The following is a 27,327-nucleotide window of genomic DNA, read 5'->3' as shown; positions in this document are numbered from 1 at the left end:
AACAGTTCTGTGTGGGAAAGTTTGTACCAAGCAACTTTTCCCCCAGTGCTTTGAAACCCAACCTGGAATGCAAAAGGGACAGATTCCTCCTTAGCAGCTTTGGTTTTATTGCAGAATTATTGAATACAATGTTGCTCTAAAACATCCACATTTTTGATGCTATGAGTGCTTTTTTTTGGTCCAAAATGGTGTCTAATTACACAGTGTATCCAGGTCACTGTTAAGTGTATCCACCTGATGTGATATTTGTATTGAGTATATATTCAGCATGAAGAACAACTGTTACTGCTGATTATCGATTATTTTCAACTTTTATTGCCAAAACTAGTGGTGTTTTTGGTGATATTTTGTGGAATATGGGCATTTCTAGCTGGGCCAGCAGTTATTTCCCATCCTTAGTTGCCCTTGAAGGTGGTGGTGAGCTATCGTTTTGAACTGCTGTCGTGCATTTGATGTAGATACACCCTCAGCACTATTGAGGCCTCCGAGTCCAACTGTATATTAGGTTGTCACCACCTCCTATATGTCTCTTGATTAAACTTAAAATTTAATCCATAACTATTATTTTTTTAATTTGAGGCAGTGTTTTGTAGAGGAATAAGACGGTGTTATTTTCTGGGTCTGTAGATTGTGATGGAGCAAAAATGGCCTTTAGTACAGTGATATGTACTTCTTGTCAGATGTGGGAGTTTAAAGAGTTTAAGGGTTACTGCGGATTATATCTGCCATAAATGCTGTTGGATGCAAATCTTATCAGATCGAATGGATCGGTTGAAGAGACTGTTACAAGCGATGAGGAATTTGTAACAGTATGTGATGGATGGCACTTATAGGATGGGGTGACAGTCTCGGATAGTCAATAGATGGGTTAACTCCAGAAAAAATCTTTTGTGGATATACCCATTTCAAACAGGTATGCTGTTTTGGAAAATGTAGGGGGTGATGGATTCTCAGGGGAACGTAGCATGAACAGCCAAGTTTCTGGTATTGAGACTGGCTCTAATGCAATGAGGGGTACATCGGCTTCCAAGAGATAAATTGTGTTAGGGGATTCTGTAGTCAGAGGTACAGACAGACCTTTGTTGCTAGTAGTGAAAAAGCAGAATGGTGTTGCTTCCCTGGGGCCAGGATCAAGGATGTCTGAGGGTGCAGAATGTTCTCACAGGGGAGAAGGGCCAGCAAGAGGTCATTGTCCACATTGGAACCAACGACATTGAAAGGGAAAAGGTTGAGATTCTGAAGGGAGATTAGAGAGTTAGGTAGAAATTTCAAGAGCATTCCTCAAGGGTAGTAATATCTGGATTACTCCTAGTGCTACAAGCTAGTGAGGGCATGAATAGGAGGATAGAGCAGGAAATGTATGGCTGAGGAGCTGGTGTATGGGAGAAGGATTCACTTTTTTTGGATCATTGGAATCTCTTGGGGTAGAAGTGACCTGTACAAGGACGATGGATTGCACCTAAATTGGAAGGGGACTAATATACTGGCAGGGAAATTTGCTAGAACGGCTTGGGAGGATGTAAACTAGTGGGACCCAGGGAGATAGTGAGGAAAGAGATCAACCTGAGACTGGTGCAGTTGAGAACAGAAATGAGTCAAACAGTCAGGGCACGCATGGACAAGGTAGGACTAATAAATTAAATGCATTTATTTCAATGCAAGGGGCCTAATAGGGAAGGCAGATGAACTCAGGGCTTGGTTAGGAACATGGAACTGGGATATCATAGCAATTACAGAAACATGGCTCAGGGATGGGCTTGACTGGCAGCTTAATGTTCCAGGATCCAATGCTACAGGAAAGATAGAAAGGGAGGCAAGAGAAGAGGAGGAGTGGCCTTTTTTTGATAAGGGATAGCATTACAGCTGTGCTGAGGGAGGATATTCCCGGAAATACATCCAGGGAAGTTATTTGGGTGGAACTGAGAAATAATTTTATTGGGATTATAGACCAACCCCCAGTAGTCAGAGGAAAATTGAGAAACAAACTTGTAAGGAGATCTCGGCTATCTGTAAGAATAATAGGGTAGTTATGGTAGGGGATTTTAAATTTCCAAACGTAGAATGGGTTTAGATGGAGGGGAATTTTCTAAGTGTGTACAAGGCAATTTTCTGCTTCAGTATGTGGATGTACCTACGAGAGAAGGTACAAAACTTGACCTACTCTTGGGAAATAAGGCAGGGCAGGTGACTGAGGTGTCAGTGGGGGAGCACTTTGGGGCCAGCGACCATTATTCTATTAGTTTTAAAATACTGATGGAAAAGGATAGACCAGATCTAAAAGTTGAAGTTCTAAATTTTGAAGGTATTAGGCAAGAACTTTCAAAAGCTGATTAGAGGCAGATGTTCATAGGTAAAGGGACAGCTAGAAAATGGGAAGCCTTCAGAAATGAGAACTGGAATCCAGAAAAAGTATATTCCTGTCAGGGTGATAGGAAAGGCTGGTAAGTATAAGGAATGCTGGATTATGAAAGAAATTGAGGGTTTCGTTAAGAAAAAGGAAGCATATGTAAGGTATAGACAGGATAGATCGAGTGAATCCCTTGAGTATAAAGGAAGTAGGAGTATACTTAAGAGGGAAATCAGGAGGGCAAAAAGGGGACATGAGATAGCTTTGGCAAATAGAATTAAAGAAAATCCAAAGGGTTTTTACAAATACATTAAGGACACAAGGGTAACTAGTGAGAGAATAGGGTCACTCAAAGATCAGCAAGGTGGCCTTTGTGTGGAGCCGCAGAAAATGTCGGAGATACTAAATGAATATTTTGCATCCGTATTTACTGTGGAAAAGGATATGGAAGATCTAGACCGTAGGGAAATAGATGGTGACATTTTGCAAAATGTCCAGATTAGAGGAGGAAGTGCTGGATATCTTGAAACTGGTAAAGGTGGATAAATCCCCAGGACCTGATCAGGTGTACCTGAGAACTCAGTGGGAAGCTAGAGAAGTGATTGCTGGGCCTCTTGCTGAGATATTTGTATCATCAATAGTCACAGGTGAGGTGCCGGAAGACTGGAGGTTGGCAAACTTGGTGCCATTGTTTTAAGAAGGGTGGTAAGGACAAGCTAGGGAACTATAGACCAGAGCCTGACCTCTGGTGGACAAGTTATTGGAGGTAATCCTGAGGGACAGGATGTACATGTATTTGGAAAGGCAAGGACTGATTTAGGGATAGTCAACATGGCTTTGTGTGTGGGAAATCATATCTCTCAAACTTGATTGAATTCTTTGAAGAAGTAACAAAGAGGATTGATGAGGGCAGAGCAGTAGATGTGATCTATATGGACTTCAGTAAGGCGCTTGACAAGATTCCCCATGGGACACTGATTAGCAAGGTTAGATCTCATGGATACAGGGAGAACTAGTCATCTGGTTGCAGAGCTGGCTCAAAGGTAGAAGACAGGGTGGTGATGGAGGGTTGTTTCGGACTGGAGGCCTGTGACCAGTGGAGTGCCACAAGGATCGGTGCTGGGTCCTCTACTTGTCATTTACATAAATGATTTGGATGTGAGCATAAGAGGTACAGTTAGTAAGTTTGCAGATGACAGCACAATTGGAGGTGTTGTGGACAGTGAAGAGGGTTACCTCATTGCAACAGGATCTTGACCAGATGCGCCAAAGGGCTGAGAAGTGGCTGATGGAGTTTAATTCAGATAAATGTGAAATGCTGCATTTTAGGGAAGGAAATCTTAGCAGGACATATACACTTCACGGTAAGGTCCTGGGGAGTGTTGCTGAACAAAGACCTTGGAATGCAGTTAGATAAGATAGTGAAGGTGTTTTATATGCTTTCCTTTATTGGTCAGCATAGAGTACAGGAGTTGGGAGGTTATGTTGTGGCTGTACAGGACATTGGTTAAGCCACTGTTGGAATATTGCGTGCTATTCTGGTCTCCTTCCTGTTGTAAAGATGTTGTGAAACTTGAAAGGGTTCAGAAAAGATTTACAAGGATGTTGCCAGAGTTGGAGGATTTGAGCTACAGGGAGAGGTTTAGCAGGCTTGGGGCTGTTTTCTCTGGACTGTCAAAGGTTGAGGGGTGACCTTAGAAGTTTACAAAATTGAGGGACATGGTTAGCGTAAATAGACAAAGTCTTTTCCCTGGAGTCGGAGTCCAGAACTAGAGGGCATAGGTTTAGGGTGAGAGGGGAAATATATAAGAGACCTAAGGGGCAACTTTTTCATGGAGGGTGGAACATGTGTGGAATGAGCTGCCTGAGGATGTGGTGGAGGCTGGTACAATTGCAACATTTAAGAGGCATTTGGATGGGTATATGAATAGGAAGGATTTGGAGGGATATTGGCCAGGTGCTGACAGGTGGGACTAGATTGGGTTGGGATATCTGGTCGGCATGGACGGGTTGAACCAAAGGGTCTGTTCCAATGTTGTACATCTCTATGTTGACCTGCTGGTGAGAAAGGTATGATTCTGAAAGTATGACTATTAGGTTGAGACAGCTCTCTGGGATTTTGAGAAGATTTGTAGCTAAGGTTGATGTTCTGGATGTAGGTTTGCTTGCTGAGCTGGAAGGTTTGTCTTCAGACATTTGGTCATCATACTGGGTAACATAAGTGAACCCTGATGTTACCTAGTATGGTGACGAAACATCTGAAAACAAACCTTCCAGCTCATCAAGCAAACCTATATCCACAGCTCTCCAGGTTTGATAAGGACGTTGCATGGTTAATGGTGCTGAGTTGGCTACTGTCATATTTCTGGTGCCTTATTTGATGCTAAGTGGTCTGTCTGGCTTCATCCCTCATCTTATTTTCGAGACTTTTGTTTTAAGTCATTGATACAACTGAATGGCTTAATGGTCCATTTTCACACAGCAGTTAAGACATTGCTGTGGTTCTGGATCAAATCAATACCTGTCCCGGCAAGGATGGCAGTTTTAAGAATATTAGTGATGGGGTCTTACAATAATGGACAATGGTTTAATTCATGATCATCATTTTAGAATTTGAATTAAAAGGCTATTGTTATGGTAAGATTCAAATCCTAATCCACACAATGTTACATGTTCTCTGAATTAGTAGTCAAGTAGCGGTGCTAATCACCTCCTTTTTATCTATAGCAAATTGGTTGACATGTAGGAAAGACCTTGCTTCTGGATTCTTGTGATATTTTGCAGCAATTACAGAAGAATGGAAAAGCTAGGGTGTTTGCATTGGAATAGGAGAGGCTGAGGGGAAACTTTGTGTACAACATTTTCAGAGGCCTGAGTAGAGTAACGGAAGAGGTCCTGCGTTCGAGAAGTCAGGAGGCATAGGTTTACAATATTTCCTGGAGAGGTGTGGAAAATGCTTATACCCATAGGATTGGTAGATACCTGGAACTTGCTGCTTGAAAGGGTATTGAAAGTAGAAACTCAACTCAATTTAAAAGGTGTATGGATTGCACCTAAAGTCTCCGAGCTTTAAGGGATACAAACGGAATGCTGGAAAATAGGATTAGTCATTTAATTTTGTTAGTAGACATAATGGTTAGGGTGGTCTGATTCTGTAGCACAATTTTTTTTTCTACATATTCCAAGTACTTAAAGGAAGAATGTGTAGTGGTGTGGAAAGAAGATGGGGGAAATGGCAGCCCTGGAATCGCTGTTTAAGAGGGCCAGCACAGATACAGTGCATCAAATGGCTTCTGATCTATAATAATTCTGTGATTCTGACTTTTTAAGATTTCTGTTTGCATCAGACCTGGCTGCAGTAATTTCTTTCCCACTTGAGTGCAGCATAACAAGGAAAAATGCACAGAGTTGACATAGGAGGACTAACTGCTTATAGCGGGAGGCTAAGGGGAATAAGCCCTCTTGCAGGATTCCTTGAGCCCAGGGTTTTCAGGGAGAATTTGTTTTAACTTCAACCTCTTGTTTGGAACGCTGTTATGTAACTCTCTCATTTAAAGAAATTTTTTTTGGTGTTATTTATTGAATGAAGACTTGCAGCCTCAGTAGGACCGGGATGACACTACCACTGACTCTGAATGGGGCCTAAGGTATTTAACCTAAAATGTGTCTGACATTCTTTCAGGCTGGAGTAGTCAGTGTTTGGAATGTTGTCCAGTTGCCATCCGTTGTTTTGTAGGGGAGGATCGCGGAGAATCTATGTAAAGAGAATTGAATGCAGAGAAAGCCGTGGTATGAGCATATGGCTTTGAAGCTACTCCAAAGTGTCATGGACTCTGTACACATCTTTTTGTTGATATCGTAAATTCTGAAATATATTGCAGCGAGAAGGAATTGCATTCCCTCAAAGTCTAGCTGATGTGCAACTGTAGTCCATTCATCATGCCTTCGATCTTGACATTATGTTTTGTTGTGCTATACCATCTGCAGTTGAGCATCAAAACAAATCAGAATCTGGTTACAGAACAAGAATGGGTATCTGCTAACCATGTGACTGATTACTTTACTTTGCTGAGCAACCCACTTGCAGCCAGGACGCAAATAAAGAAAATGAAACTTCTGTACAAAATATAATTGAGCAGACCATTGGGATCTTTAAGCAGGGCTTGCATTAGTAGACACTTCCAGAAGCACCCTGCAATACTTGGCATAGTTTGTGTCATAACTTGCAATTGTCTGTTATGTAAGCCTTTTGCTATCATGAGGACACAGCTCTTGAGTACAGAAAAGAGGAGGGAAGTCAGAAACCGACATATCTCCTTTCCAACTGGCTCACTGTCATTAGTTTATCAAAGTGCAATCAACATCAAATAATTTCACTAGCTGTGTAACTGATGACCTGCCAGTGATATTCATGCCTCACGAGTGAATTTTAAAAACATTCTCACACATTTCTTCTGTCTCGTTGACCACAAAACAAAATACGCTGTTACGTAAATTATATGAAATCAGTTTTATAAATTCAGCTATTCAACAGAAGTGTGCTCATACCTTCCTTTTAGTGTGAATCTCCACGTGCTTTTGCCGTAGGGGTGCTACAGCAAGGCTGACAAAAGCCTGCTGATTTTCCGTATGGGAGATATGAGCATACGTCTTTGGATCCGGAGGAGGCCATTCAGACTCCCCATATCTGTTCCAGATAACAATGATTGTCTTTTTATCAAGAATCCACCTATCTTTGCCTCAAAAATAATCAATAACCTTGACTCTTCTGCTCTGAGAAAATTCCAAAGACTCAAAAATAAAACCTGTTCTTTTTCAGTTTTGCAAGCGACGACCCTGCTTATTAAACAGTGTTCCCTAAAGATGGCAAATATCTTCCTTTTTGAAGGTAACTGATGGCTATCTGACAGCTTCCCAATGCAACAAGCATTTGGTTTATATGTCTGTCTGCCGTCTTCTGGACATTGTCCTATTGACGTCCTGATCTGAATCCTCCAAGACACCGTTCTATGCAACTTCACCCTATAGGGGTCTAACACCCATGCTATACTTACATTGATGGCCGACTACTTCAATCTGGTGTCCTTCCTTGTGTAGATTCTTTCAGTAAGGTTTCAAATGAACAGATTGCCAAAGTCTGAGTTGTCATCTGTAGGTGGCTTTAGAGTTTTTCCACCACTATTTCTGGCCTTCTACTTCCACTTCCTCCTGACCACTGTCCTTCCAGTTTACAGCTCTTCTGTCTCTGTCCTTTCAGGTACATGAAGGGATTAGGATTGAGTGAAGAGATGAAATAAGATGTGAATGCCTAAACCCATCTGCACATTGTAAATCTGAACAGATTCTGGCCCAATTTTTGCCAGAACAGGGAGCATCTTCACCATGGTGAAAAATGTTGTGATTTGTTGGAAATCACAAGTCCTAATCTGAACCGGCTTCTCATTTCACAGGTATTGGAAAGATATTGTGAAATCTGAAAGGGTTCACAAAAGATTCAGAAGGATGTTGCCAGGGCTGGAGGATCTGAGCTACAGGGAGAGGCTAAAAAGGCTGGGACTGTTTTTCTCTGGATCATCGGAGGCCTAGGAGTGAACTTGTAGAGGTTTATGGATAGGATAAATATACAAAGTGCCTTCTCTGGGGTGGGGGAGTCCAGAAATAGAGGGCATAGATTTAGGTTGAAAGTGGAAAATTTCCAAGGGGCAAATCTTTTTCACGCAGAGGGTGGTGCATAAATGGAATGATCTGCCAGAGGAATTGATAGAGGCTGGTACAATTACAACATTTAAAAGTCATCTGGATAGGTTTATGAATAGGAACAGTTTAGAGGGATATGAACCAAGTGCTGGTAAATGGGACTAGATTAGATTAGGATATCTGGTTGGCATGGATGAGTTGGACCGAAGGGTCTCTTTCTGTGCTGTAAATCTCTACGATTGAGTGTACTGTAGTTCATGCATGTGCGGCTTCTGGTGATAGCTGGCCACTGATCCGCTGCCTCTACTGATATGGGATTTTGGAATCTCCAGAGTAGGGAACCACAATGCAGTCAGATGTGGGTGGTAGTATTAGGTTAGCTGGACTGGAGAGAGCTGTAGGTGTTACGGTGATTGTAGTTCGAAGTTAGGATGACCAGTGGCTTAAAGGGGAACTTGCAGATAATTCCATATAACTGCTACCTTGGTGACAGAGATGTGGGTTTGGAAGATGCTGTTTAAGGAGCCTTAGAGAATTGTTGCAAAGTATCTTCTAGGTGTTGTACATTGCCAGCATTCTGTCTAATTTCCTTCCCACTGCATAGTCCTCCAAAATCTGGAAGCAGACATCAATGCTGAAATTGGCATGCTGATCAATGTGCTCAGAACCTTGGAGTTCCTCCCCACATGTGCATCCTAGGAGGAACTTTGCACACTGCTCCTTGTATGTGTGGGTGGTGAAAGGAGTAAATACTGAAGGTGTTAGATGCGGTGCTAGTAAAGCAGCTGCTTTATCTTGGAAGATATCAAACTTCTTTGAGAGAATGAAACTCCAATGAGGTGGCATGGATAAAGAAGGAAAGGGTGGCGAATGGAAATAAGCACTAAATTGAAATTGGCGTTTAACTTTGTGTATAATTTCTGCCGAGCCCACCTTGGGGATCCAAATCCCAATGTAGCTTGCTTCCTTGGGTCCAAAATTCAAAAAGAAGGCTGCTTTTTAAAAGTCAAGAACACAGAGCTGTGTACTTTTCTAACTGTGATGATACTGTACATTTTAAGAAACCCTGTTTCTCTTGCAGACGGCTTTTGTCACAGTCATGCCCAGCTGGTAGTTTGTAATTAGCTTTAGGTTTCTCCCTAGGTGTTTTTTTTTGAGGCTAAGACAAAAGAATCATAAGTGGGCAGGCATTGCTATTAGATTGAAGACATGGACAGAGATTTTCTCTGAGAAATCACAGGGACAGATTGTTTCTTTTTACTGGACTGGAGAGGCATGTGAGAATCCTAACTGTTTTGCTGCATTGCATTTTGCCAAAGGATGGATATACAGAATGTTGCCTGTATTGAAACATTTGATGACTAGTAGTTAAATAATACATTTACTTGTTAAGTATGCCATATCTTGAAGTTATAAGATTCTTTATTTTTGTTAAATTTTAATTACATTGTAAGAACAAAGTGTGTCTTGATTAAACTTTATTGGTGGTCTAATTGAATCATTTGGAACACTGCCTTAAAATCACCTTAAAAATAAAATAAAAGTTAGGGTAAAAGCTACCTCCACAACATATGGTTAGAAGGTACGCCATATCTCTCTCATCTTTAACATGGAAACAGAAGTCTAGGCCTGTGTAATATCGAAAAATGAGATGAGAGAAGGAGGGTTGTTATGAAAATATTATCTTTCATTGTTTAAACTCTAAATGAGGCTGCGGACTCAGTTAGTGCTATGATAGTGAGTGCCTGTACCCTGATAGAAAGCAATTATGCAATATCTTTCTTTGTATGAGAGAGAGGAAAAATGTTTAATGAAGATGTACAGTTTATTTGGATGATATGTCTTTCATGGCTGAATAACAGGCACAAATGTGGTTGTGAGAATAAAGATAGAGACGTTACGCTTAAGCATTTATTGATTGAAAGCAGGGCACTGTTCACCATTATACTCCAATGTGCAAGGCTGCTGAATGATAAATGTGGCATTTGAAGATTCATTAACTGACTTTGACTGGTAAGGTCATTGAACTTGTTACAGCATTGTACTTACGTCTGCAAAGTTAAATTTTTGCCTAGACTGCCATGGCTATCCTCTACCTTCTGAGAGTTTGCTGGAGGATATTCTAGACTCTTAATGATAGGTATTATCTAATTTCCTTAAAGTACAGTCAGAATATATTGTATTCTGCCATCATTTTCTGTGAGCAGTTCCAACATTAGGCTGGACAGAATGGGCCTTCCTTTTTTGAAGTACTGGTTTGCTTTCAAATGCAACTCGTGATGTTGAATGTGTTCAGATAAATAACTGAGTAAAGGATCCTCTAGAAAAGTGACCAGAAAACATAGTAGAAATTAGCAGTCAGTTTGAGAGTGAGAAACTTGGGTTAGAAACAACTGTGCTGAATTTAAGTAACAGTATTTACTAATGAGTAAGGCAGAGTTACCTGGAGTGGACTGGGAAAGGAGTTTACACTTGAACAACGGCAAATGTTTAAGGAAAAAGATCCTGATTCACAAAAGATGTATGCCAATGAGGAAGAAGGATACTAGAAAGGGGATAAGCTAACCATGGTTAATCGGGGATTTTAAGAATAGCTTCAAATTAAAAGAAAATGGCAATGCCACAATGATGTCAATTATTTATTCAACATCTTATTGGAAAACGCACAGCATTTCAAAATTACCAAGTAATCCAGGTACTGAAGGAAAAGAGGAAACCAAATATAATAACCACTACAGGAAAAAGTATTATAGAAACTAATAGGTTAAATATTGACACGTCCCTTAGATTTAATGGAATGTATTCTAGGATATTTAAAGGAGCAGCAAGACATAGTGGATCATCATAGTGTTAGTAATCTTTGACAAATTCTTTATATTCTAGAAAAATTCCTGATGATTGACAGTTTTCCAATGTAACACCCTTATTCAGAAAGGCAAGTTAGCTTGATGTCTATCACTGGGGAAAATGTTAGTGTTTATTATAAAGAATGCGATGGCTGAGCATTTAGAAATACATAACATAACCAGAGTCAGCACATTTTCATGAAAGGAAAATAATTCCTGACAAATTTAGTACAATTTTTCTGATGTAATAACAAGACTAGGAAAAAAAGGAGGATCAGGAGATGTAAAATATTTGGACTTCCAAAGGCATTCAATAAGGTACCACATGTTAGACCACTGAAGCATCCATGATTTTGGAGATATTAGCAGTGATAGAGTATTGACCAATTGATTAAGACAAAATTAGGATATGGGGGCATTTTCAGCATATCAATCTGTAAATAGTGCTGAGGCCACCATTATTTAAACTTATTTTAATGACTTGGATGAGGGAGGTGAAAGTACGGTTACCAAGTTTGTGGATGACACAAAAATCGATGTGAAGACAAATAATGAGGGTGACCTGGGAGTCTATAATGGGATAAAGACAGGTTAAGTGTTTGGGAAAAAACTTGGTAGGTGGAATATAATTTGGCTATGCAGTTTGGCAGAATGGGTTGCTGAGGTAAATGTTATTTAATCAAAGACTGCAGAAAGTTGTAGCTCAAAGGGTTTTAGGCATGTTGATGCATAAATCTCAAAATTGACATCAGTTCATCAGTAAGAGGGAGGAAAAATGGAATGTTTGCCTTTTACAGTTCTGCTATAACCTAGCAGTTCTGTTCTTGTGCAGAAAATCATGTAACAACAGCACCATTTAAACAGTGTCCCCAATTCATCGATCATGTTATAGCAAATTGGTGTTAATGAAACATGCATTATAGCAGAACAACCTGTATTTCAAAGGGAATGGAGTATTAAAAAACAAAGAAATCTTGGTAAACTTATGCAAGGTACTAGTTAGATCAGACTTGGAATGCCATGAGCAATTTTGCTCCCCTTATCTAATGAAAGATATAATGCCATTTAAAGGCAGTCCAGAATAGTTTCATCAAGATTGATCCCAGGTATGGAAGGGTTTCCTTATGAAATGAGTAGGCACGTGGGTTCAGTACTCATTGCAGTTTAGATGAATGAGAAGCTACCTTCTTGAAACATACAAGATACTTCGGGGTATTAACAGGATAGACAGATTACTTACTTTACACAGATTAAGGCTGCTGATCCTAGACTCTCCCATAAAAGTATCATCCAGTTTGGACAGAGATGAGGAATCTCTTCTCAACAAACACATTGACTTGGACCCGATGTACCATCCCTTGAGAAAAAGAACAGGAAATGATATCACCATAGGAAATGACATCACCGGAAACTACAATCCAAAGAAACCCAAACATATAAATAGAAATTAGGAATCATCAGCAGTGGTTTGTCTGGAGGCTCACTGAAGATGTTACCTAGTATGGTGATGAAACATCTGAAAATGAACCTTCAGCTAAGTGAGTGAACCTCCACCTGAGCTCCAAATCTTCTCAAATCTTGCATGAAGATATGATTTAAGTGAGAAAAATTAATGCTGCAAAATTTATTTTTGGTCTTTGGCAACTTTTATGCTGTGCTGTTGAAGATTTCTACAGTACAAAGTATGTGACAACAACTGCAGTCTTAATATACACTATACCAGACATATTAAGAAAAGTATGGACAAAGAATAATTGAAAGTACAAACAACACTTACACCACACCACACAATATTATTTGAAGTAATATTGTGATGTACTGATCAAGTCAGCTAATTTTTTTCTCTCCATATTTCTTAAGGAAGAAGAGCTAAGAAAAAGTGGAGAATCAAAATATGCACATCTTAATGAAGATCTGCATGTATTGATTGAAGTGTTTGCTCCACCATCCGAGGCATATGCAAGAATGGGACATGCTCTAGAGGAAGTGAAGAAGTTTCTCATACCGGTCAGTGTTCAAATCGTTCTTCATAATCCCAATGTTTCATATGGGAACATTGTGTTTTTATTTTGTCTATGAACTATAATTTGAATAAATAATTCTTAGAATACACAAGTTAGAACATCTAAAAGCAAATGTAACCCAAACAAACTAGTGTCCTATAGTGTGTTCTTAAATGTATGCCTCTGCTGTGCCTTAAGGTCAGAGAGATGTACAGCATGGAAACAGCCCTTTGGTCCAACCCATCCATGCTGACCAGATATCCCAACCCAATCTAGTCCCACTTGTCGGCACCCAGCCCATATCCCTCCAAACCCTTCCTATTCATATACCCATCCAGATGCCTTTTTTAAATGTTGCAACTGTACTAGCTGCCTCCACTTCCTCTGGCAGCCCATTCCATACACGTACCACCCTTTGTGAAAACGTTGCCCTTAGATCTCTTATGTATCTTTGCCCTCTCACCCTAAACCTAAGCCCTCTAGTTCTGGCCTCCCCCACCCCAGGGAAAAGACTGTATGTGTCTATTTATCCTATCCATGCCCCTCATAATTTTGTAAACGTCTATAAGGTCACCCCCTCAGCCTCAGATGCTCCAGGGAAAACCGCCCCGGCCTATTCAACCTCTCCCTTGAGCTCAAATCCTCCAACCATGTAAGTCTTTTCTGAACCCTTTCAAGTTTCACAACATTCTTCCAATAGGAAGGAGACGAGATTGCACTTGATATTCCAACAGTGACCTAACCAATGTCCTGTACAGCTGCAGCATGCTTCCCAACTCCTGTACTCAATACTCTGAATAAAGTAAAGTTTACCAAATGCCGCCTTCACTATCCCACCTACCTGTGACTCTACTTTCAAGGAGCTATGAGCCTGCACTCAAAGGTCTGTTTCTGGCATGAGCCCTTCTTCAGGATGGCTCATGCCCGAAACGTCGACTCTCCTGCTCCTTGGATGCTGCCTGACCTGCTGCGCTTTTCCAGCAACACATTTTCAGCTCTGATCTCCAGCATCTGCAGTCCTCACTTTCTCCTCAAAGGTCTCTTTGTCAGCAACACTCCCTTGGACCTTACCATTAAGTGTATATGTTCTGCTAAAATTTGCTTTCCCAAAATGCAGCACCTCACATTTATCTGAATTAAACTCCATCATCCACTTCTCAGCCCATTGGCTCATCTGATCAAGGTCCTGTTATAATCTGAGGTAACCTCCTTCACTATTCATTACACCTCCAATTTTGGTGTCATCTGCAAACTTACTAACTATACCTCTAATGCTCACATCCAAACCATATATATAAATGATGAAAAGCAGTGGACCCAGCACTGACCCTTTGTGGCACTCCACTGGTCACTGGCCTCCAGTCTGACAAACAACCCTCCCACCACCACCCTCTGTTTTCTCCCTTTTTGAGCCCATTCTATGTCCAGATGGCTAGTTCTCCTTGTCTTCCATGAGACCTAACCTTGCTAACCAATCTCCCATGGGGAACCTTGTCGAACACCTTTACTGAAGTCCACATAGATCACATCCACCACTCTGCCCTCATCAATCCTTTTTATTATTACTTCAAAAAACTCAATCAAGTTTGTAAGACATGATTTCCCACGCACGAAGCCATGTTGACTATCCCTAATCAGTCCTTGCCTTTCCAAATTCACGTACATTCTGTCCCTCTGGATTCCATCCAACAACTTGCCCACCACTGACATCAGGCTCACCAGTCTCTAGTTCCCTAGCTTGACCTTTCCACCCTTCTTAATAAGCGGCACCATGTTAGCCAACCTTCCAGTCTTCCAGCACCTCACATGAGACTATTGATGGTACAAATACCTCAACAAGAGGCCCAGCAATTACTTCCCTTGCTTCCCAAAGAGTTTTAGGATACACCTGATCAAGTCCTGGGATTAATCCACTTTTTTATGCGTTTCCAGCACTTGATCCTCTGTAATATGGACATTTTTCAAAGTGTCACCATCTATTTCCCTACATTCTATATTTTCCATGTCCTTTTCCACAATAATTACTGATGCAAAATACTCATTTAGTATCTTCCCCCATCTCCTGTGGCTCCACACAAAGGCAGTCTTGCTGATCTTTGAGTAGCCCTATACTCTCCCTAGTTACCCTTTTATCCTTTATGTATTTGTAAAAACCTTTTTTGATTCTCCTTAATCCTATTTGCCAAAGTGATTTCATGTCCCCTTTTTGCCCTCCTGATTTCCCTCTTAAATATACTCCTACTGCCTTTATACTCTTCAAAGGATTCACTTGATCTCTCCTGTCTGTACCTGACATATGCTTCCTTCTTTTTCTTAACCAAACCCTCAATTTCTTTCGTCATCCAGCATTCCCTACACCTACCAGTCTTTCTTTTCACCTTAACAGAAATATACTTTCTCTGCACTCTCCCTATCTCATTTATGAAGGCTTCCCATTTTCCAACCATCCCTTTTACCTGCAAACATCTGCCTCTAATCAGCTTTTGAAAGTTCTTGCCTAATACCGTCAAAATTAGTTTTCCTGCAATTTAAGTCTTCAACTTGTGGATCTGGTCTATCCTTTTCCATTAATATTTTTAATCTAATAGAATTATGGTTGCTAGCCCCAAAGTGCTCCCCCACTGACGCCTCACTCATCTGCCCTGCCGTATTTCCCAAGAGTAGGTCAAATTTTGCACTTTCTCTTGGTATGTCCACAAACTGAATCAGAAAATTTCCCTATGCACACGTAACAAATTCCTCTCCATCTAAATCTTTAACACTGTGTGGCAGTCCCTGTCTATTAGCGAGTTTTGAGAAGGGTTGTAGCTCTGGATGTAGGTTTGCTCACTGAGCTAGGAGGTTTGTTTTCAGATGCTACCTAGTATGGTGACGAAATATCAGTGAGCCTCTGGATGAAGCACTGGTGTTATGGCCTGCTTTTTGTTTGCGTTTGGGTTTCCTTGGGTTGGTGATGTCATTTCATGTTCTTTTTCTCAGGGAGGGTGGTAAATGGGATCTAAGTTAATGTTTGTTTAGAATTCCTGTTGGAATGCCCTACTTCTAGGAATTCTCGCGCATGTCTCAGTTTGGCTTGTCCTAGGATGGATGTCCCAGTCGAAGTGGTATCCTTCCTTATCTGTATGTAAGGATACTAGTGAGAGTGGGTCATATCATTTTGTGGCTAGTTGATGTTCATATATCCTGGTGGCTAGTTTTCTGCCTGTTTGTCTGATGTAGTGCTTGTTACAATTCTTACAAGGAATTTTGTAAATGACATTAATTTTGCTTGTTGTCTGTATTGGGCCTTTCAAGTTCATTAGCTGCTGTTTTAGTGTATTGGTGGGTTTGTGGGCTACCATGATGCCAACATTTCAAAGATTACATTAACTTGGATCCCATTTACCACCTCCTGTGAAAAAGAGCAAGACATCACCACAGGAAAACCCGAGGAAACCTAAACACATAAATAAAAATGGTCCATACCACCAGTGCTTCACCAGAGACTCACTGATGTTATCTAGCATGGTGGCGGAACATCTAAAAACGAACCTTCCAACTCAGTGAGCAAACTTACATCCAGTCCCAGTCTATATTTGGCAAGTTAAAATCCCCTACCACAAACACACTAATATTCTTACAAATAACTGAGATCTTCCTAAAAGTATGTATTTCAATTTTCCGATGACTGACTATTAGGGGGTCTATAATACAATCCCAATAAGGTGATCATCCCTTTCTTATTTCTGAGTTCCACCCAAATAATGTCCCTGGATGTATTTCTGGGAATATACTCCCTCAGTACAGCTGTATTGCTATCCCTTATCAAAAATGCCACTCACCTTCCTCTTTTGCCCCTCTTTCCGTCCTTCCTGTAGCATTTGTATCCTGGAACATGAAGCTGCCCGTCTTGTCCATGCCTGAGCCACGTTTTTGTAATTGCTAAAATATCCCAGTCCCATGTTCCTAACCATGCCCAGAGTCCATCTGCCTTCCCTGTTCAGCCTCTTGCATTGAAATAAGTGCAGTTTAATTTACCAGTCCTACCTTGTTCTCTGCTTTGCCCCTACCTGCCCTGACTGTTTGTTTTACTTGCTGCTTTTCTCAACTGTACTAGTCTCGGATTGATCTCTTTCCTCATTACCTCCTTGGTTCCCATCCTCCCACCTTACTATTTTAAATCATCCCGAGCAGCTCGAGCAAAACACCCTGTTTGTTCCCTTTGCAATTCGGGTGCAATCAGTCCTTGTAACAGGTCACTTTTACCCCAGAAGAGATTCCAAGAGATCCAAAAATGTGAATCTTTCTCCCATACACCAGCTCCTCAGCCATGCATTCATCTGCTCTATCCTCCTATTCCTACCCTCAGTAGCTCGTAGCACTGGGGGTAATCTGGATATTACTACACTTGAAGAGCTCCTTCTTAACTTCCTGCCTAACTTTCTACATTCTCCCTTCAGAATCTCATCCTTTTTCCTTCCTATGTCATTGGTACCAATGTGTACAATGACCTCCTGCTGGTTCCTCTCCCCTTCCTAAGACATCTTTTGATCCTGGCACCAGGGAGGCACCACACCATTCTGATTTTTGCTGCTGGCCACAGAAACGTCTGTCTGTACCTCTGAGTAGAGAGTCCCCTAACACAATGGATCTCTTGGAACCCAGCATATCCCTCGTTGCATTAGAGCCAGTCTCGATACCAGAAACTGGCTGTTCGTGCTACATTCACATGAGAATCCATCACCACCTACATTTTCTAAAACAGCATACTTGTTTGAAATGGGGATAGCCACAGAAGACTCCTGCGCTACCTGCCTACCCCTCTCTCCTTTTCTGGAGTGAACCCATCTATATCACTGTATCTGCGATTTGTTTTTTCCCCTTCCTATAACTGCCATCCATCACACCTCCTTGCTCTTGTAAATTACTCATTGCCTCTAACTGTTGCTCCAGCCGATTCATTTTAATGCCAACCAATGGCATTTATTGAAGATCTAATCCTCAGTAACATGTAAACTCTCCCTAAACTCCCACATCTGACAAGAAAAGTATATCACTCCTCTAAGGGCCATTTTTCCTCCTTCCAATCTGCAGACCCAGAAAATAGCACTTATTCCTCTGCACAAACTGCTGCAGACTAACTTAATACTTATGAATAAGCCTTCTCTCCATTAGCTCATATAATCCTCTGAATCCATTTGTTGTTCATTAATGTCTTTGTTGGTAACTTGTTTCACAATTCTATTGCACTTTTTTTTCTGGGAATGACAACACCTTGATTCCTAAATCTCTAAACCATGTCACCAGGTTGAATTGTAGTATATAGATACTTTACTCCTGCAGAGTTGAGTGAGGTGCTGGAAGAGCACAGCAGGTCAGGCAGCATCCAAGGAGCAGGAGAGTTATGTTTTGGGCATAAGCCCTTCATCAGGAATCAGCATCAGAAATGTCGATCCTCTTCCTCTTCCTCTTCCTCCCTCCTCCCTCCTCCATCAAATGTTCAAGGATGATGTCTTGCACTAAATGCTTTATGGAAGTGCAGGTTGCTGTTGCATAAACAATATTCTCGCATCCTTTGGAAGAAGAACAGAGTGAGACCAATAGAATGAGGCAATGAACCTGTGTTAGCGAACAGCTTTCTCATTAGGACAGACTGCAGCAGGTCTTTGGTTTCTTGAGCTGTTTAGAAGGATAGGCTTGTTAGTTTCCTTTTTAGCTTGGATTTAATAGAAAAAAATTGAAGCTATTACTATTTAGTTAATTCACTGCAATAAAAATTCAAGCTTGTAAATATATAGCTATTTCCAACAGCAGTGTCACACAAATAAAAGTACTATTTTACCGTTGGGGGGAATGTTAGCTGGGACCACAAAGCGTGCACTTTGAATAGGGCTGTAGTATCTTTTACAGTAATTTGCCCAGTCAAAAAAAGTTCCAATAATGCACAAAGGTAGTGTTGGGCAGATATTAAGACAAAAATAAAACCTTGTCAGCGTGAGTTTAAAGGGATGAGAGGCTAGCAGTATTCAGTAGATTCTGTGATCTCAGAACAAGCTATCTAAAATCTAATAAGGATAGAAATTAGACAGTAGGTGCAGGAGTAGGCCATTCTGCTCTTCGAGCCTGCACCACCATTCAAATGATCATGGCTGATCATTCCTAATCAGTATCCTCTTCCTGCCTTAGCTCCATAACCCTTGATTCCACTATCTTTGAGAGCTCTATCCAACTCTTTCTTAAATGAATCCAGAGACTGGGCCTCCACTGCCCTCTGGGGCAGAGCATTCCACACACCCACCACTCTCTGGGTGAAGAGGTTTCTCCTCATCTCTGTCCTAAATGGTCTACCCCGTATTTTTAAGCTGTGTCCTCTGGTTCGGCAGTTGCCCATCAGCGGAAATGTGTTTCCTGCCTCCAGAGTGTCCAATCCTTTAATAATCTTATGTCTCAATCAGATCCCTTCTTAGCCTTCTAAACGCAAGGTTATACAAGCCCAACCGCTCAGTCTTTCAGTGTAAGGTAATCCCGCCATTCCAGGAATTGACCTCGTGAACCTACGCTGCACTCCCTCAATAGCCAGAATGTCTTTCCTCAAATTTGGAGACCAGAACTGCACGCAGTACTCCAGGTGTGGTCTCACCAGGGCCCTGTACAGTTGCAGAAGAACCTCTTTGCTTCTATACTCAATCCCTCTTGTTATGAAGGCCAGCATGCTATTAGCCTTCTTCACTACCTGTTGTACCTGCATGCTTACCTTCATTGACTGGTGTACAAGAACACCCAGGTCTCTCTGTACTGCCCCTTTACCTAAATTGATTCCATTGAGGTAGTAATCTGCCTTCCTGTTCTTGCCACCAAAGTGGATAACCATACATTTATCCACATTAAACTGCATCTGCCATGCATCTGACCACTCGCCTAACTTGTCCAGGTCACCCTGTAATCTCCTAACATCCTCATCATATTTCACCCTGCCACCCAGCTTAGTATCATCAAATTTGCTAATGTTATTGCTGATACCATCTTCTATATCATTAACATATATTGTAAAAAGCTATATTGTAAAATGATAGGTATTTGTGACTTGGCCCTACTACTAATGGCATAAGTTTGGTAAGAGACATTGAAGAAGTCAGTGCTTTGAATAGAAGCCTTATGCAGGGTGACAAGAAATAGGCAGAAAAATTACGTAAAGATATAATGGTCATTTGGAGAACTGGGACAGATACAATGGGCCTAATAGCCTCTTTCTTTTTACTCTTAATGGATTCTTAGGAAGAATAGGAAGATTGATAAGAGAGGGTAATTGTTCTCATCAAAGATGGTATTGGCGTATAGTTAGTGATGACCATGGTTCAGTTACAATGCAATGTCCTTTTATTGTCACGTGTACTCCATTTTAGGAGTGCAGTGAAAATCTTTTGCAATATCTGCTGTCTTATGACAAGAACATAGGTACTTGTACCTAAGATGAATTCTATACAGCAGAGAAATAAAAGTAGTTTCATTACTAGTTGAAAAAAAGGTTTAAAATAAGACACCATTAAAGGGTTGACGTTACAGTAAGGTACGAAATTTCAAATACACTGAAATGTCTAACATCTGAGCACAGGGCCTCCATGTGTGCTCTGACCGCCCGTGCCAGACCCCAATCCAGCAGCTGTCCCTACTCCGCTCCAAGCCCCAGACTGCTGCGTATCGGCACTCAGCTCCAAGGTAAGCCAGCACTGCCACCCTCGCACCAGTCTCTGCCTGGAGCTTGCAGCCTGTACACTGCTCTGGGACTCACCTTGGAACCGCTGAGTGTTGGTATAGAGCAGTCTGAGGCTTTGAGCAGAGTGGGGACAGCTGTTGGACTGGGGTCTGGCAGTGGTAGTCAGACCACATGTGGAGGCCCTGAACTAAGATATTACACTGATGTCTACTTGAAATTTCCTATCTTAGTGTAATTCCAGTCCTTTAATGTCCTATTTTAAAATTGTTCACATTAGGTTTCGTACCTTACAGTCGGTTTGTATGGAGGTCATGAGTAATGTGGAAAAGTAATTTGTACGGATGATTTACAGAACTCCATAGCCACAATGTAGAACAAATCTTACAAGATGATTAATTAGGTGCTCATAATAAAAGAACAACAGTAATGATAGATGATTTTAATTTGCACATAAACTGGAAAATTCTAATTGGTAATAGGAGCATTTATAAGTTCATAGAATACTTTTGAGAATTTCTTAGAACAGCATGTTCTCCAATCAGAACAAGCTATTCCAAATTTGATGATGATATAATCTGACAGGATTAATTTTATCTGAGTGACGACACCTCTAGATAACAATGACCATGTTTTTATTTTGCATCCAGTTTGGAAGTGAGAAGAATGGGTCTAAGACCATATTTTATTCTTTTTTAGAAAAGCTAACTATATAAATGTGAAAGCTGAGCTACCAGAAAGATAAGTGATGTCAGAATTCTTAAAGGGAAATTTTAGAATAATCTATATAAGTAGTTCCTACTATTCAAAATAAGGTTCCAAGAATTAGACCCACCATCTGTGGTTAACTAAAGGTAAGTAGTGTGTCAATGTCAAGGGACAAATAAATAAATGAGCAAATATGAATAGCAGGTCAGATGACTAGTCAGAATATAAAGCGACAGAGAATGGTGAATCAGGACTAATAAATTAGAGGCTGAGAGGAAGCTGGCTAGAAATGTAAAAACAGTAAACAAGGGTTTGCTTAAGTATCTTAAAAAGAAAGGAGGATGTGAAGTGTTGGCCCTCTTAAGATTGGGGATTTAATTGTAGATAATAAATGAATGGCAGATGTAATGAACAAATATTTTGCTTCTGCCTTCTCGAGAGGGTACAAGACAGATCCCAGAGATAGTTGTAAATTTGGAGTTTGAAGAAATGGAGGAACTTAGTGAAATTATAATACCTGGGGAAATACCACAGAGCAAACTGATGGAACTGCTGGTTGAGAAGTTTCTGGGTCCTGTTGGACTTCCATCTGAGGGAATTAAAGGTGGTAACAAATGAGAGAGTATGTACACTGGTGTTACTTTTTTCAAAATTTGGAAATTTCAGGAAAACAGAATGTGTAGCAAATATAACTCTTCAAGAATGGAGACAGGCAGAAGACTGGAAACTATAGAATACATAAATGATTTGGATACAAGCCTAAGAGGTGCAGTTAGTAAGTTTGCAGATGATATCAAAATTGGAGGTGTAGTGGACAGCGAAGAAGGCTACCTCCGATTACAACAGGATTTTGACCAGATGGCCCAATTGGCCGACACGTGGCTGATGGAGTTTTAATTCAGATAAATGTGAGGTGCTGCATTTTGAGAAAGCAAATCTTAGCAGGACTTATACACTTAATGTTAAGGTCCTAGGGAATGTTGCTGAACAAAGAGACCTTGGAGTGCAGGTTCATAGATCCTTGAAAGTGGATTCGCAGGTAGATAGGATAATGAAAAAGGCGTTTGGTATGCTTTCCTTTATCAGTCAGAGTATTGAGTACAGGAGTTGGGAGGTCATGTTGCGGCTGTACAGGACATTGGTTAGGCTACTGTTGGAATATTGCGTGCAATTCTGGTCTCCTTCCTATCAGAAAGCTACAGTGAAACTTGGAAAGGTTCAGAAAAGATTTACAAGGATGTTGCCAGGTTAGAAGATTTGAACTATAGGGAGAGGCTGAACAGGCTGGGGCTGTTTTCCTTGGAGCATCGGAGGCTGAGGGGTGACCTTAGAGGTTTACAAAATTGAGGAGCGTGGATAGGATAAATAGACAAAGTCTTTTCACTTGGATCGGGGAGTCCAGAACTAGACAGCATAGGTTTAGGGTGAGAGGGGAAAGATATAAAAGAGACCTATGGGGCAACTTTTTCGCACAGAGGGTGGTATGTGTGTGGAATGAGCTGCCAGAGGAAGTGGTGGAGGCTGGTACAATTGCAACATTTAAGTGGCATTTGGATGGGTATATAAATAGGAAGGGTTTGGAGGGATATGGGCCAGGTGCTGGCAGGTGGGACTAGACTGGGTTGGGATATCTGGTTGGCATGGATGGGTTGGACTGAAGGGTCTAGTTCAATGCTGTACGTCTGACTCTATGAACTATAGCTTGATATTTATGTTCGTTCTAACAACGTCTTCAGTCTTCGAGGAGGTACTAACTGGACACTCAAATCTCAAGTAATCAAGAAGAATCAGCCAGGTTGTGGAAATCCTGTTTAGACAGTTTTATTGGAATCCTTTTAAAGAAGTAACATACTGGATGTAGAATTGCTCGCTGAGCTGGAAGGTTCACTTTCAGATATTTCGTCACCATACTAAGTAACAACATCTTCAGGGAGCCTTCAGATGAAGCACTGGTGGTTTGGCCCACTTTTTAATTTGTTCTAAGTTTCCTTGGGTTGGCGATGTCATATCCTGAACATTTTCTCAGCGGGTGGTACATAGGATCCAAGTCACTATGTTTGTTGATAGAATTCCAGTTGGAATGCCATGTTTCTAGGAATTCTTGCCCATGTCTCTGTTTGGCTTATCCTAGGATGGGTGCATTGTCCCAGTCAATGTGGTGTCCTCCTTCATTTGTATGTAAGGAAATTAAGAGAGTATGTCATGTCTTTTTGTAGCTAGTTGATGTTCATGTATCCTGGTGGCTAATTTTCTGCCTGTTTGTCCAATGTTGTGTTAGCTACAGTTCCTGCAAGGTATTTTGTAAATGACATTTGTTTTGCTTGTCTGTATAGGGTCTTTCAAGTTCTCTTAGATGCTGTTTTTGTGTGTTGGTTAGTTTGTGGGCTACTGTGATGCCAAGAGGTCTGAGTAGTCTGGCAGTCGTTTCAGATGTCTCTGAAGAGGAGAGTGGCTAGAGTGTCTGGACGTGTTTTGTCTGCTTGTTTGAGTTTGTTGCTGAGAAATCGGCGGACTGTGTTCATTGGGTACTCGTTCTTTTTTAATACAGTGTGTAGCTGATATTCCTCTGCTCTTCGTAGTTCCTTTGTGCTGCAATGTGTAGAGGTTTGTTGAAATGATGTTCTAATGCAGCTTCGTTTGTGGATTTTGGAATGATTGCTTCTGTAGTTCAGTAGTTGGTCCGGACGTGTTGTTTTCCTGTAGATGCTGGATTGAAGTACCCCATTGGCTCTTCGCTCTACTGTGACATCTAGGAATAGCAGTTTGTTGTTTTCCTTCTCTTTAGTAAATTTTATGCAAGTAAGGATATTATTGATGGTCTCGAAAGTTTCCTCTAATTTGTTTCATTTAGTGATGACAAAGGTGTCATCCATGTAGCAGACCCAAAGTTTGTGTTGGATGGTTAGCTGAGCTGTTTGTTTGAGTCTCTGCATTACTTCCTCTACTAAAAACCCTGATATTGGACATCCCATGGGTGTTCCATTGGTTTGTCTGTGGGTTTTGTTGTTGAAAGTGAAGTGGGTGGTAAGGCATAGGTCCACTAGCTTGATGATATTGTCCTTTGCTGATGAAGTTGAAGGTGTTTTGGTGTATGTGTCTTTGGTTCTTCTAATAGTGTAGTCAGTGTTTCCTTGGTTGGATTGATGATGGATATGAACAGGGCTGTTATGTCAAAGAAGGCCATTATTTCATCCACTTTTATATCTGTGTCTTTGGTCTTCAGGATTTCTTGGGTAGAGTGGATGGAGTGGTGTGAGTCTTCTACTAAGTGTTTTAGTCTTTGGTGTAGCTCCTTGGTTAATCTTTAAGTTGGTGTTCCAGGCAGTGAGACTATGTGTGTGAGGGGGGATCCTGGTTTGTGAATTTTGGGTAATCTGTTGAAGCGTGGTGTTGAATCCGTCTGATTTAATTTTTTGGAAGTCTGTCTTATTTATTTCTCCAGATTTCTGACGTTTTTTGAGTAGGGCCATAATTCGGTTCTCTAGTTGTGGGGTTGGGCCTATCGCCACGTGTTGGTATCTGCATGCAGCACAATCACTTTCTCTGTAGTCTTTGATTTAAAATGACTGTCATGCAGGTAGGATATCAATATTTTAAAATTTTTTTTAGTCCTTCTAGTGCTTTCCTTTCTTGTGTGTTGTGTGTTTCCTTCCTTTTTCCTGCTTAATGTTGGTGCGACTGTCTGATGGTTTGTTGGATTTCTTCTGTGATTTTGTTCTCTGTCAATGTTATTTCTAATGCTGCAAAGAAATCTTGTCCGCATTCTGGAAGTTGTAATTTAATCCTCTTACTAAGACGGCTTTTTCAATGTTTTAAGGGTTGGTCAGATAAGTTTGTCTTAGTTTTTTTTATCCATGCTTCTGCGTTATCTGTGGTGTTATTTTGGAAGTTTGTCTAGTTTTTCCTTTTCTGTGTTTGTCACTGTCTAATATCTATGGCTTGTACTATCTGTCCATTTCATGGACTGATTCATTAGTGAATAAAGTGTTTTGGCGTGAAATTTCCCGGTTGTATTTACGGAATCTGTTGTGGGCATCATTAATCATTTCTCTAATCCTTCTGTGGCCATTTTGCTCTGTTATTCTTTGGCTACTGTGTTAAGGGAAGTTTGTATTTAAGACAGGTAGTACCTGTTTCCTTATTCGTGCAGTTTGTGCAGTTAAAGGCTGTTTGTGGGTGGCGCTCTGTCAGATGGCATTGGTCTCCCATTTTCAGGCCTGTTTTAGCGTAATGCGCCCATAGGTGTTAGTGAGTTTTGAGAAGATTTGTAGCTCAGGTTGAACATTTATTTCAATGAGCCACCATACACTGTAGCACAGAGGAACTACGCAGAGCAGAGGAAAATCACCTATACAGTGTATTCTAAAAGAATGGGTACCTAATGAACACAGTCCACCAATTTTCTCAGCAACAAACTCAAACAAGCAGACAAAACACATCCAGAAACCCTAGCCACTCTCCCCTACATTAAAGGCATCTCAGAAATGATTGCCAGACTACTCAGACCCATTGTCATCCTGGTAGTCCACAAACCCACCAACACTAACAGCAGCAAATGAACTTGAAAGACCCTATACAGACCATGAGCAGAACCAGTGTCATTTATAAAATACCTTGCAAGAACTGTAACAAACTCTACATTGGACAAACTGGCAGAAAACTAGCCACCAGAAGACGTGAATATCAATTAGCCACCAAAAGACAAGACTCACTCTCACTAGTATCTTTACGCACAGATGAGGAAGGACACCACTTTGACTGGGACAGCGCATCCATCCTAGGACAAGCCAAACAGACATGCGCGAAAATTCCTAGAAACATAGAATTCCAGTTGGAATACCATCAACGTACACATTGATTTGGATCCCATTTACCATGCCCTGAGGAAATAACATCACTGAAAATGGTGTCACCAATCCAAGGAAACCTAAACACATAAATAAAAAGCGAAACATATCACCAGTGCTTCATCCAGAAGCTCACTGATGATGTTACCTAGTATGTTGACAAAATATCCAAAAAAAACTTGCAGCTCAGCGAGCAAACCTACACCCAGAGCCTAAACCTGAGCTACAAATCTTCTCAAAACTTGCTCAGTAACATACTGTTAGTAAAGGGAGGTCGATTGCTGTACTATATTTAGATTTCCAGGGGAATTTAACAAAATGCCGCAATAAAAGATCATTGTACAAAGTTCAAGCTGATGGTAAAGGGAGTGACATAGTGACAAAAATAAAGGATTGGTTGTTTGGCTGGTCAGCAAAAAACTGGCATATTGTCTGTCTCAGATTGGCAGTTTATGACAGGTGGTGTCTGTGGGGATCTGTTCTGGGCCCTGGACTTTATTGATATTTTCTGAATCACCCTGTTCAGAGATGTTATAACCCCAACCTTCTGACACAAGAGGACGGTTTGCAACCACTAAACTACAAGAACCCAACTTTTTAGAATTTGTATCAGTGATTAGATGAAGGGATGGAAAACATGATGGTTTAATTTACACCTGATACACCTGAGACCAATTGAACATTTTAAAGTAAGAGTGTATCTTTGAGTTAGACAAGGCATAGTGAGACCAAATCTCAAGTACTGTGTGCAGTTTTGGTATTCCCATTGGAGTTAATTCAGAGGAAGTTTACTCGAATGATACCTGGAGTGAGTGAGTTATCTTATGAGCAAAAGCTGAACGTATTTTCATTAGAGTTCAGAAGAGCAAGTGTGATTTTAATTGAAGTTTTCAAGATTCTGCATGATCTTGAGAAAGCGGATGGGGAAAGGATGTTTCCCCTTGTTAGGGAGTCCAGAACTCAGGACATTGCTGTAAAAGGCTGTAATTGTAAAACAGAGAAGAGGGGAAACTTTTTGAGAGTTGTGTAATTTTAGAAATCTCTACTTCAGAAGATGGTGTAAATGGGATCATTGATTTACCTCCCTCCCCCTCCCAAAGATAATCAATGTTCAACAAAGGAATCCACAATTATTGGAGATAAATAGGAATGTGGAATTTGGAACGCAAATATTATTGAATGGTCAGCC

At 40.8% G+C, this 27,327-nt stretch overlaps 1 protein-coding gene across 2 annotated transcripts in view; it reads left to right on the top strand.

Annotated features, from left to right (window-relative positions):
- The window catches only part of LOC140476958 (KH domain-containing, RNA-binding, signal transduction-associated protein 3-like), a 170,287-nt gene that overhangs the window by 70,349 nt on the left and 72,611 nt on the right, over positions 1–27,327 (top strand). For both annotated transcript variants that reach the window (XR_011960634.1, XM_072569981.1), the window contains exon 5: positions 12,751–12,897. Coding sequence is in view for 1 of the 2 variants with exons in the window: in XM_072569981.1 (XP_072426082.1) it covers positions 12,751–12,897 (147 nt within the window). In the remaining variant the exon portion in view is untranslated. The remainder of the gene's footprint in view (positions 1–12,750; positions 12,898–27,327) is intronic.

Source organism: Chiloscyllium punctatum, chromosome 5 (assembly GCF_047496795.1).
Source record: "Chiloscyllium punctatum isolate Juve2018m chromosome 5, sChiPun1.3, whole genome shotgun sequence".
Taxonomy (NCBI): domain Eukaryota; kingdom Metazoa; phylum Chordata; class Chondrichthyes; order Orectolobiformes; family Hemiscylliidae; genus Chiloscyllium; species Chiloscyllium punctatum.
The sequence above is the reverse complement of the archived record's forward strand: the minus strand, read 5'-3'. Positions and strand labels throughout refer to the sequence as shown.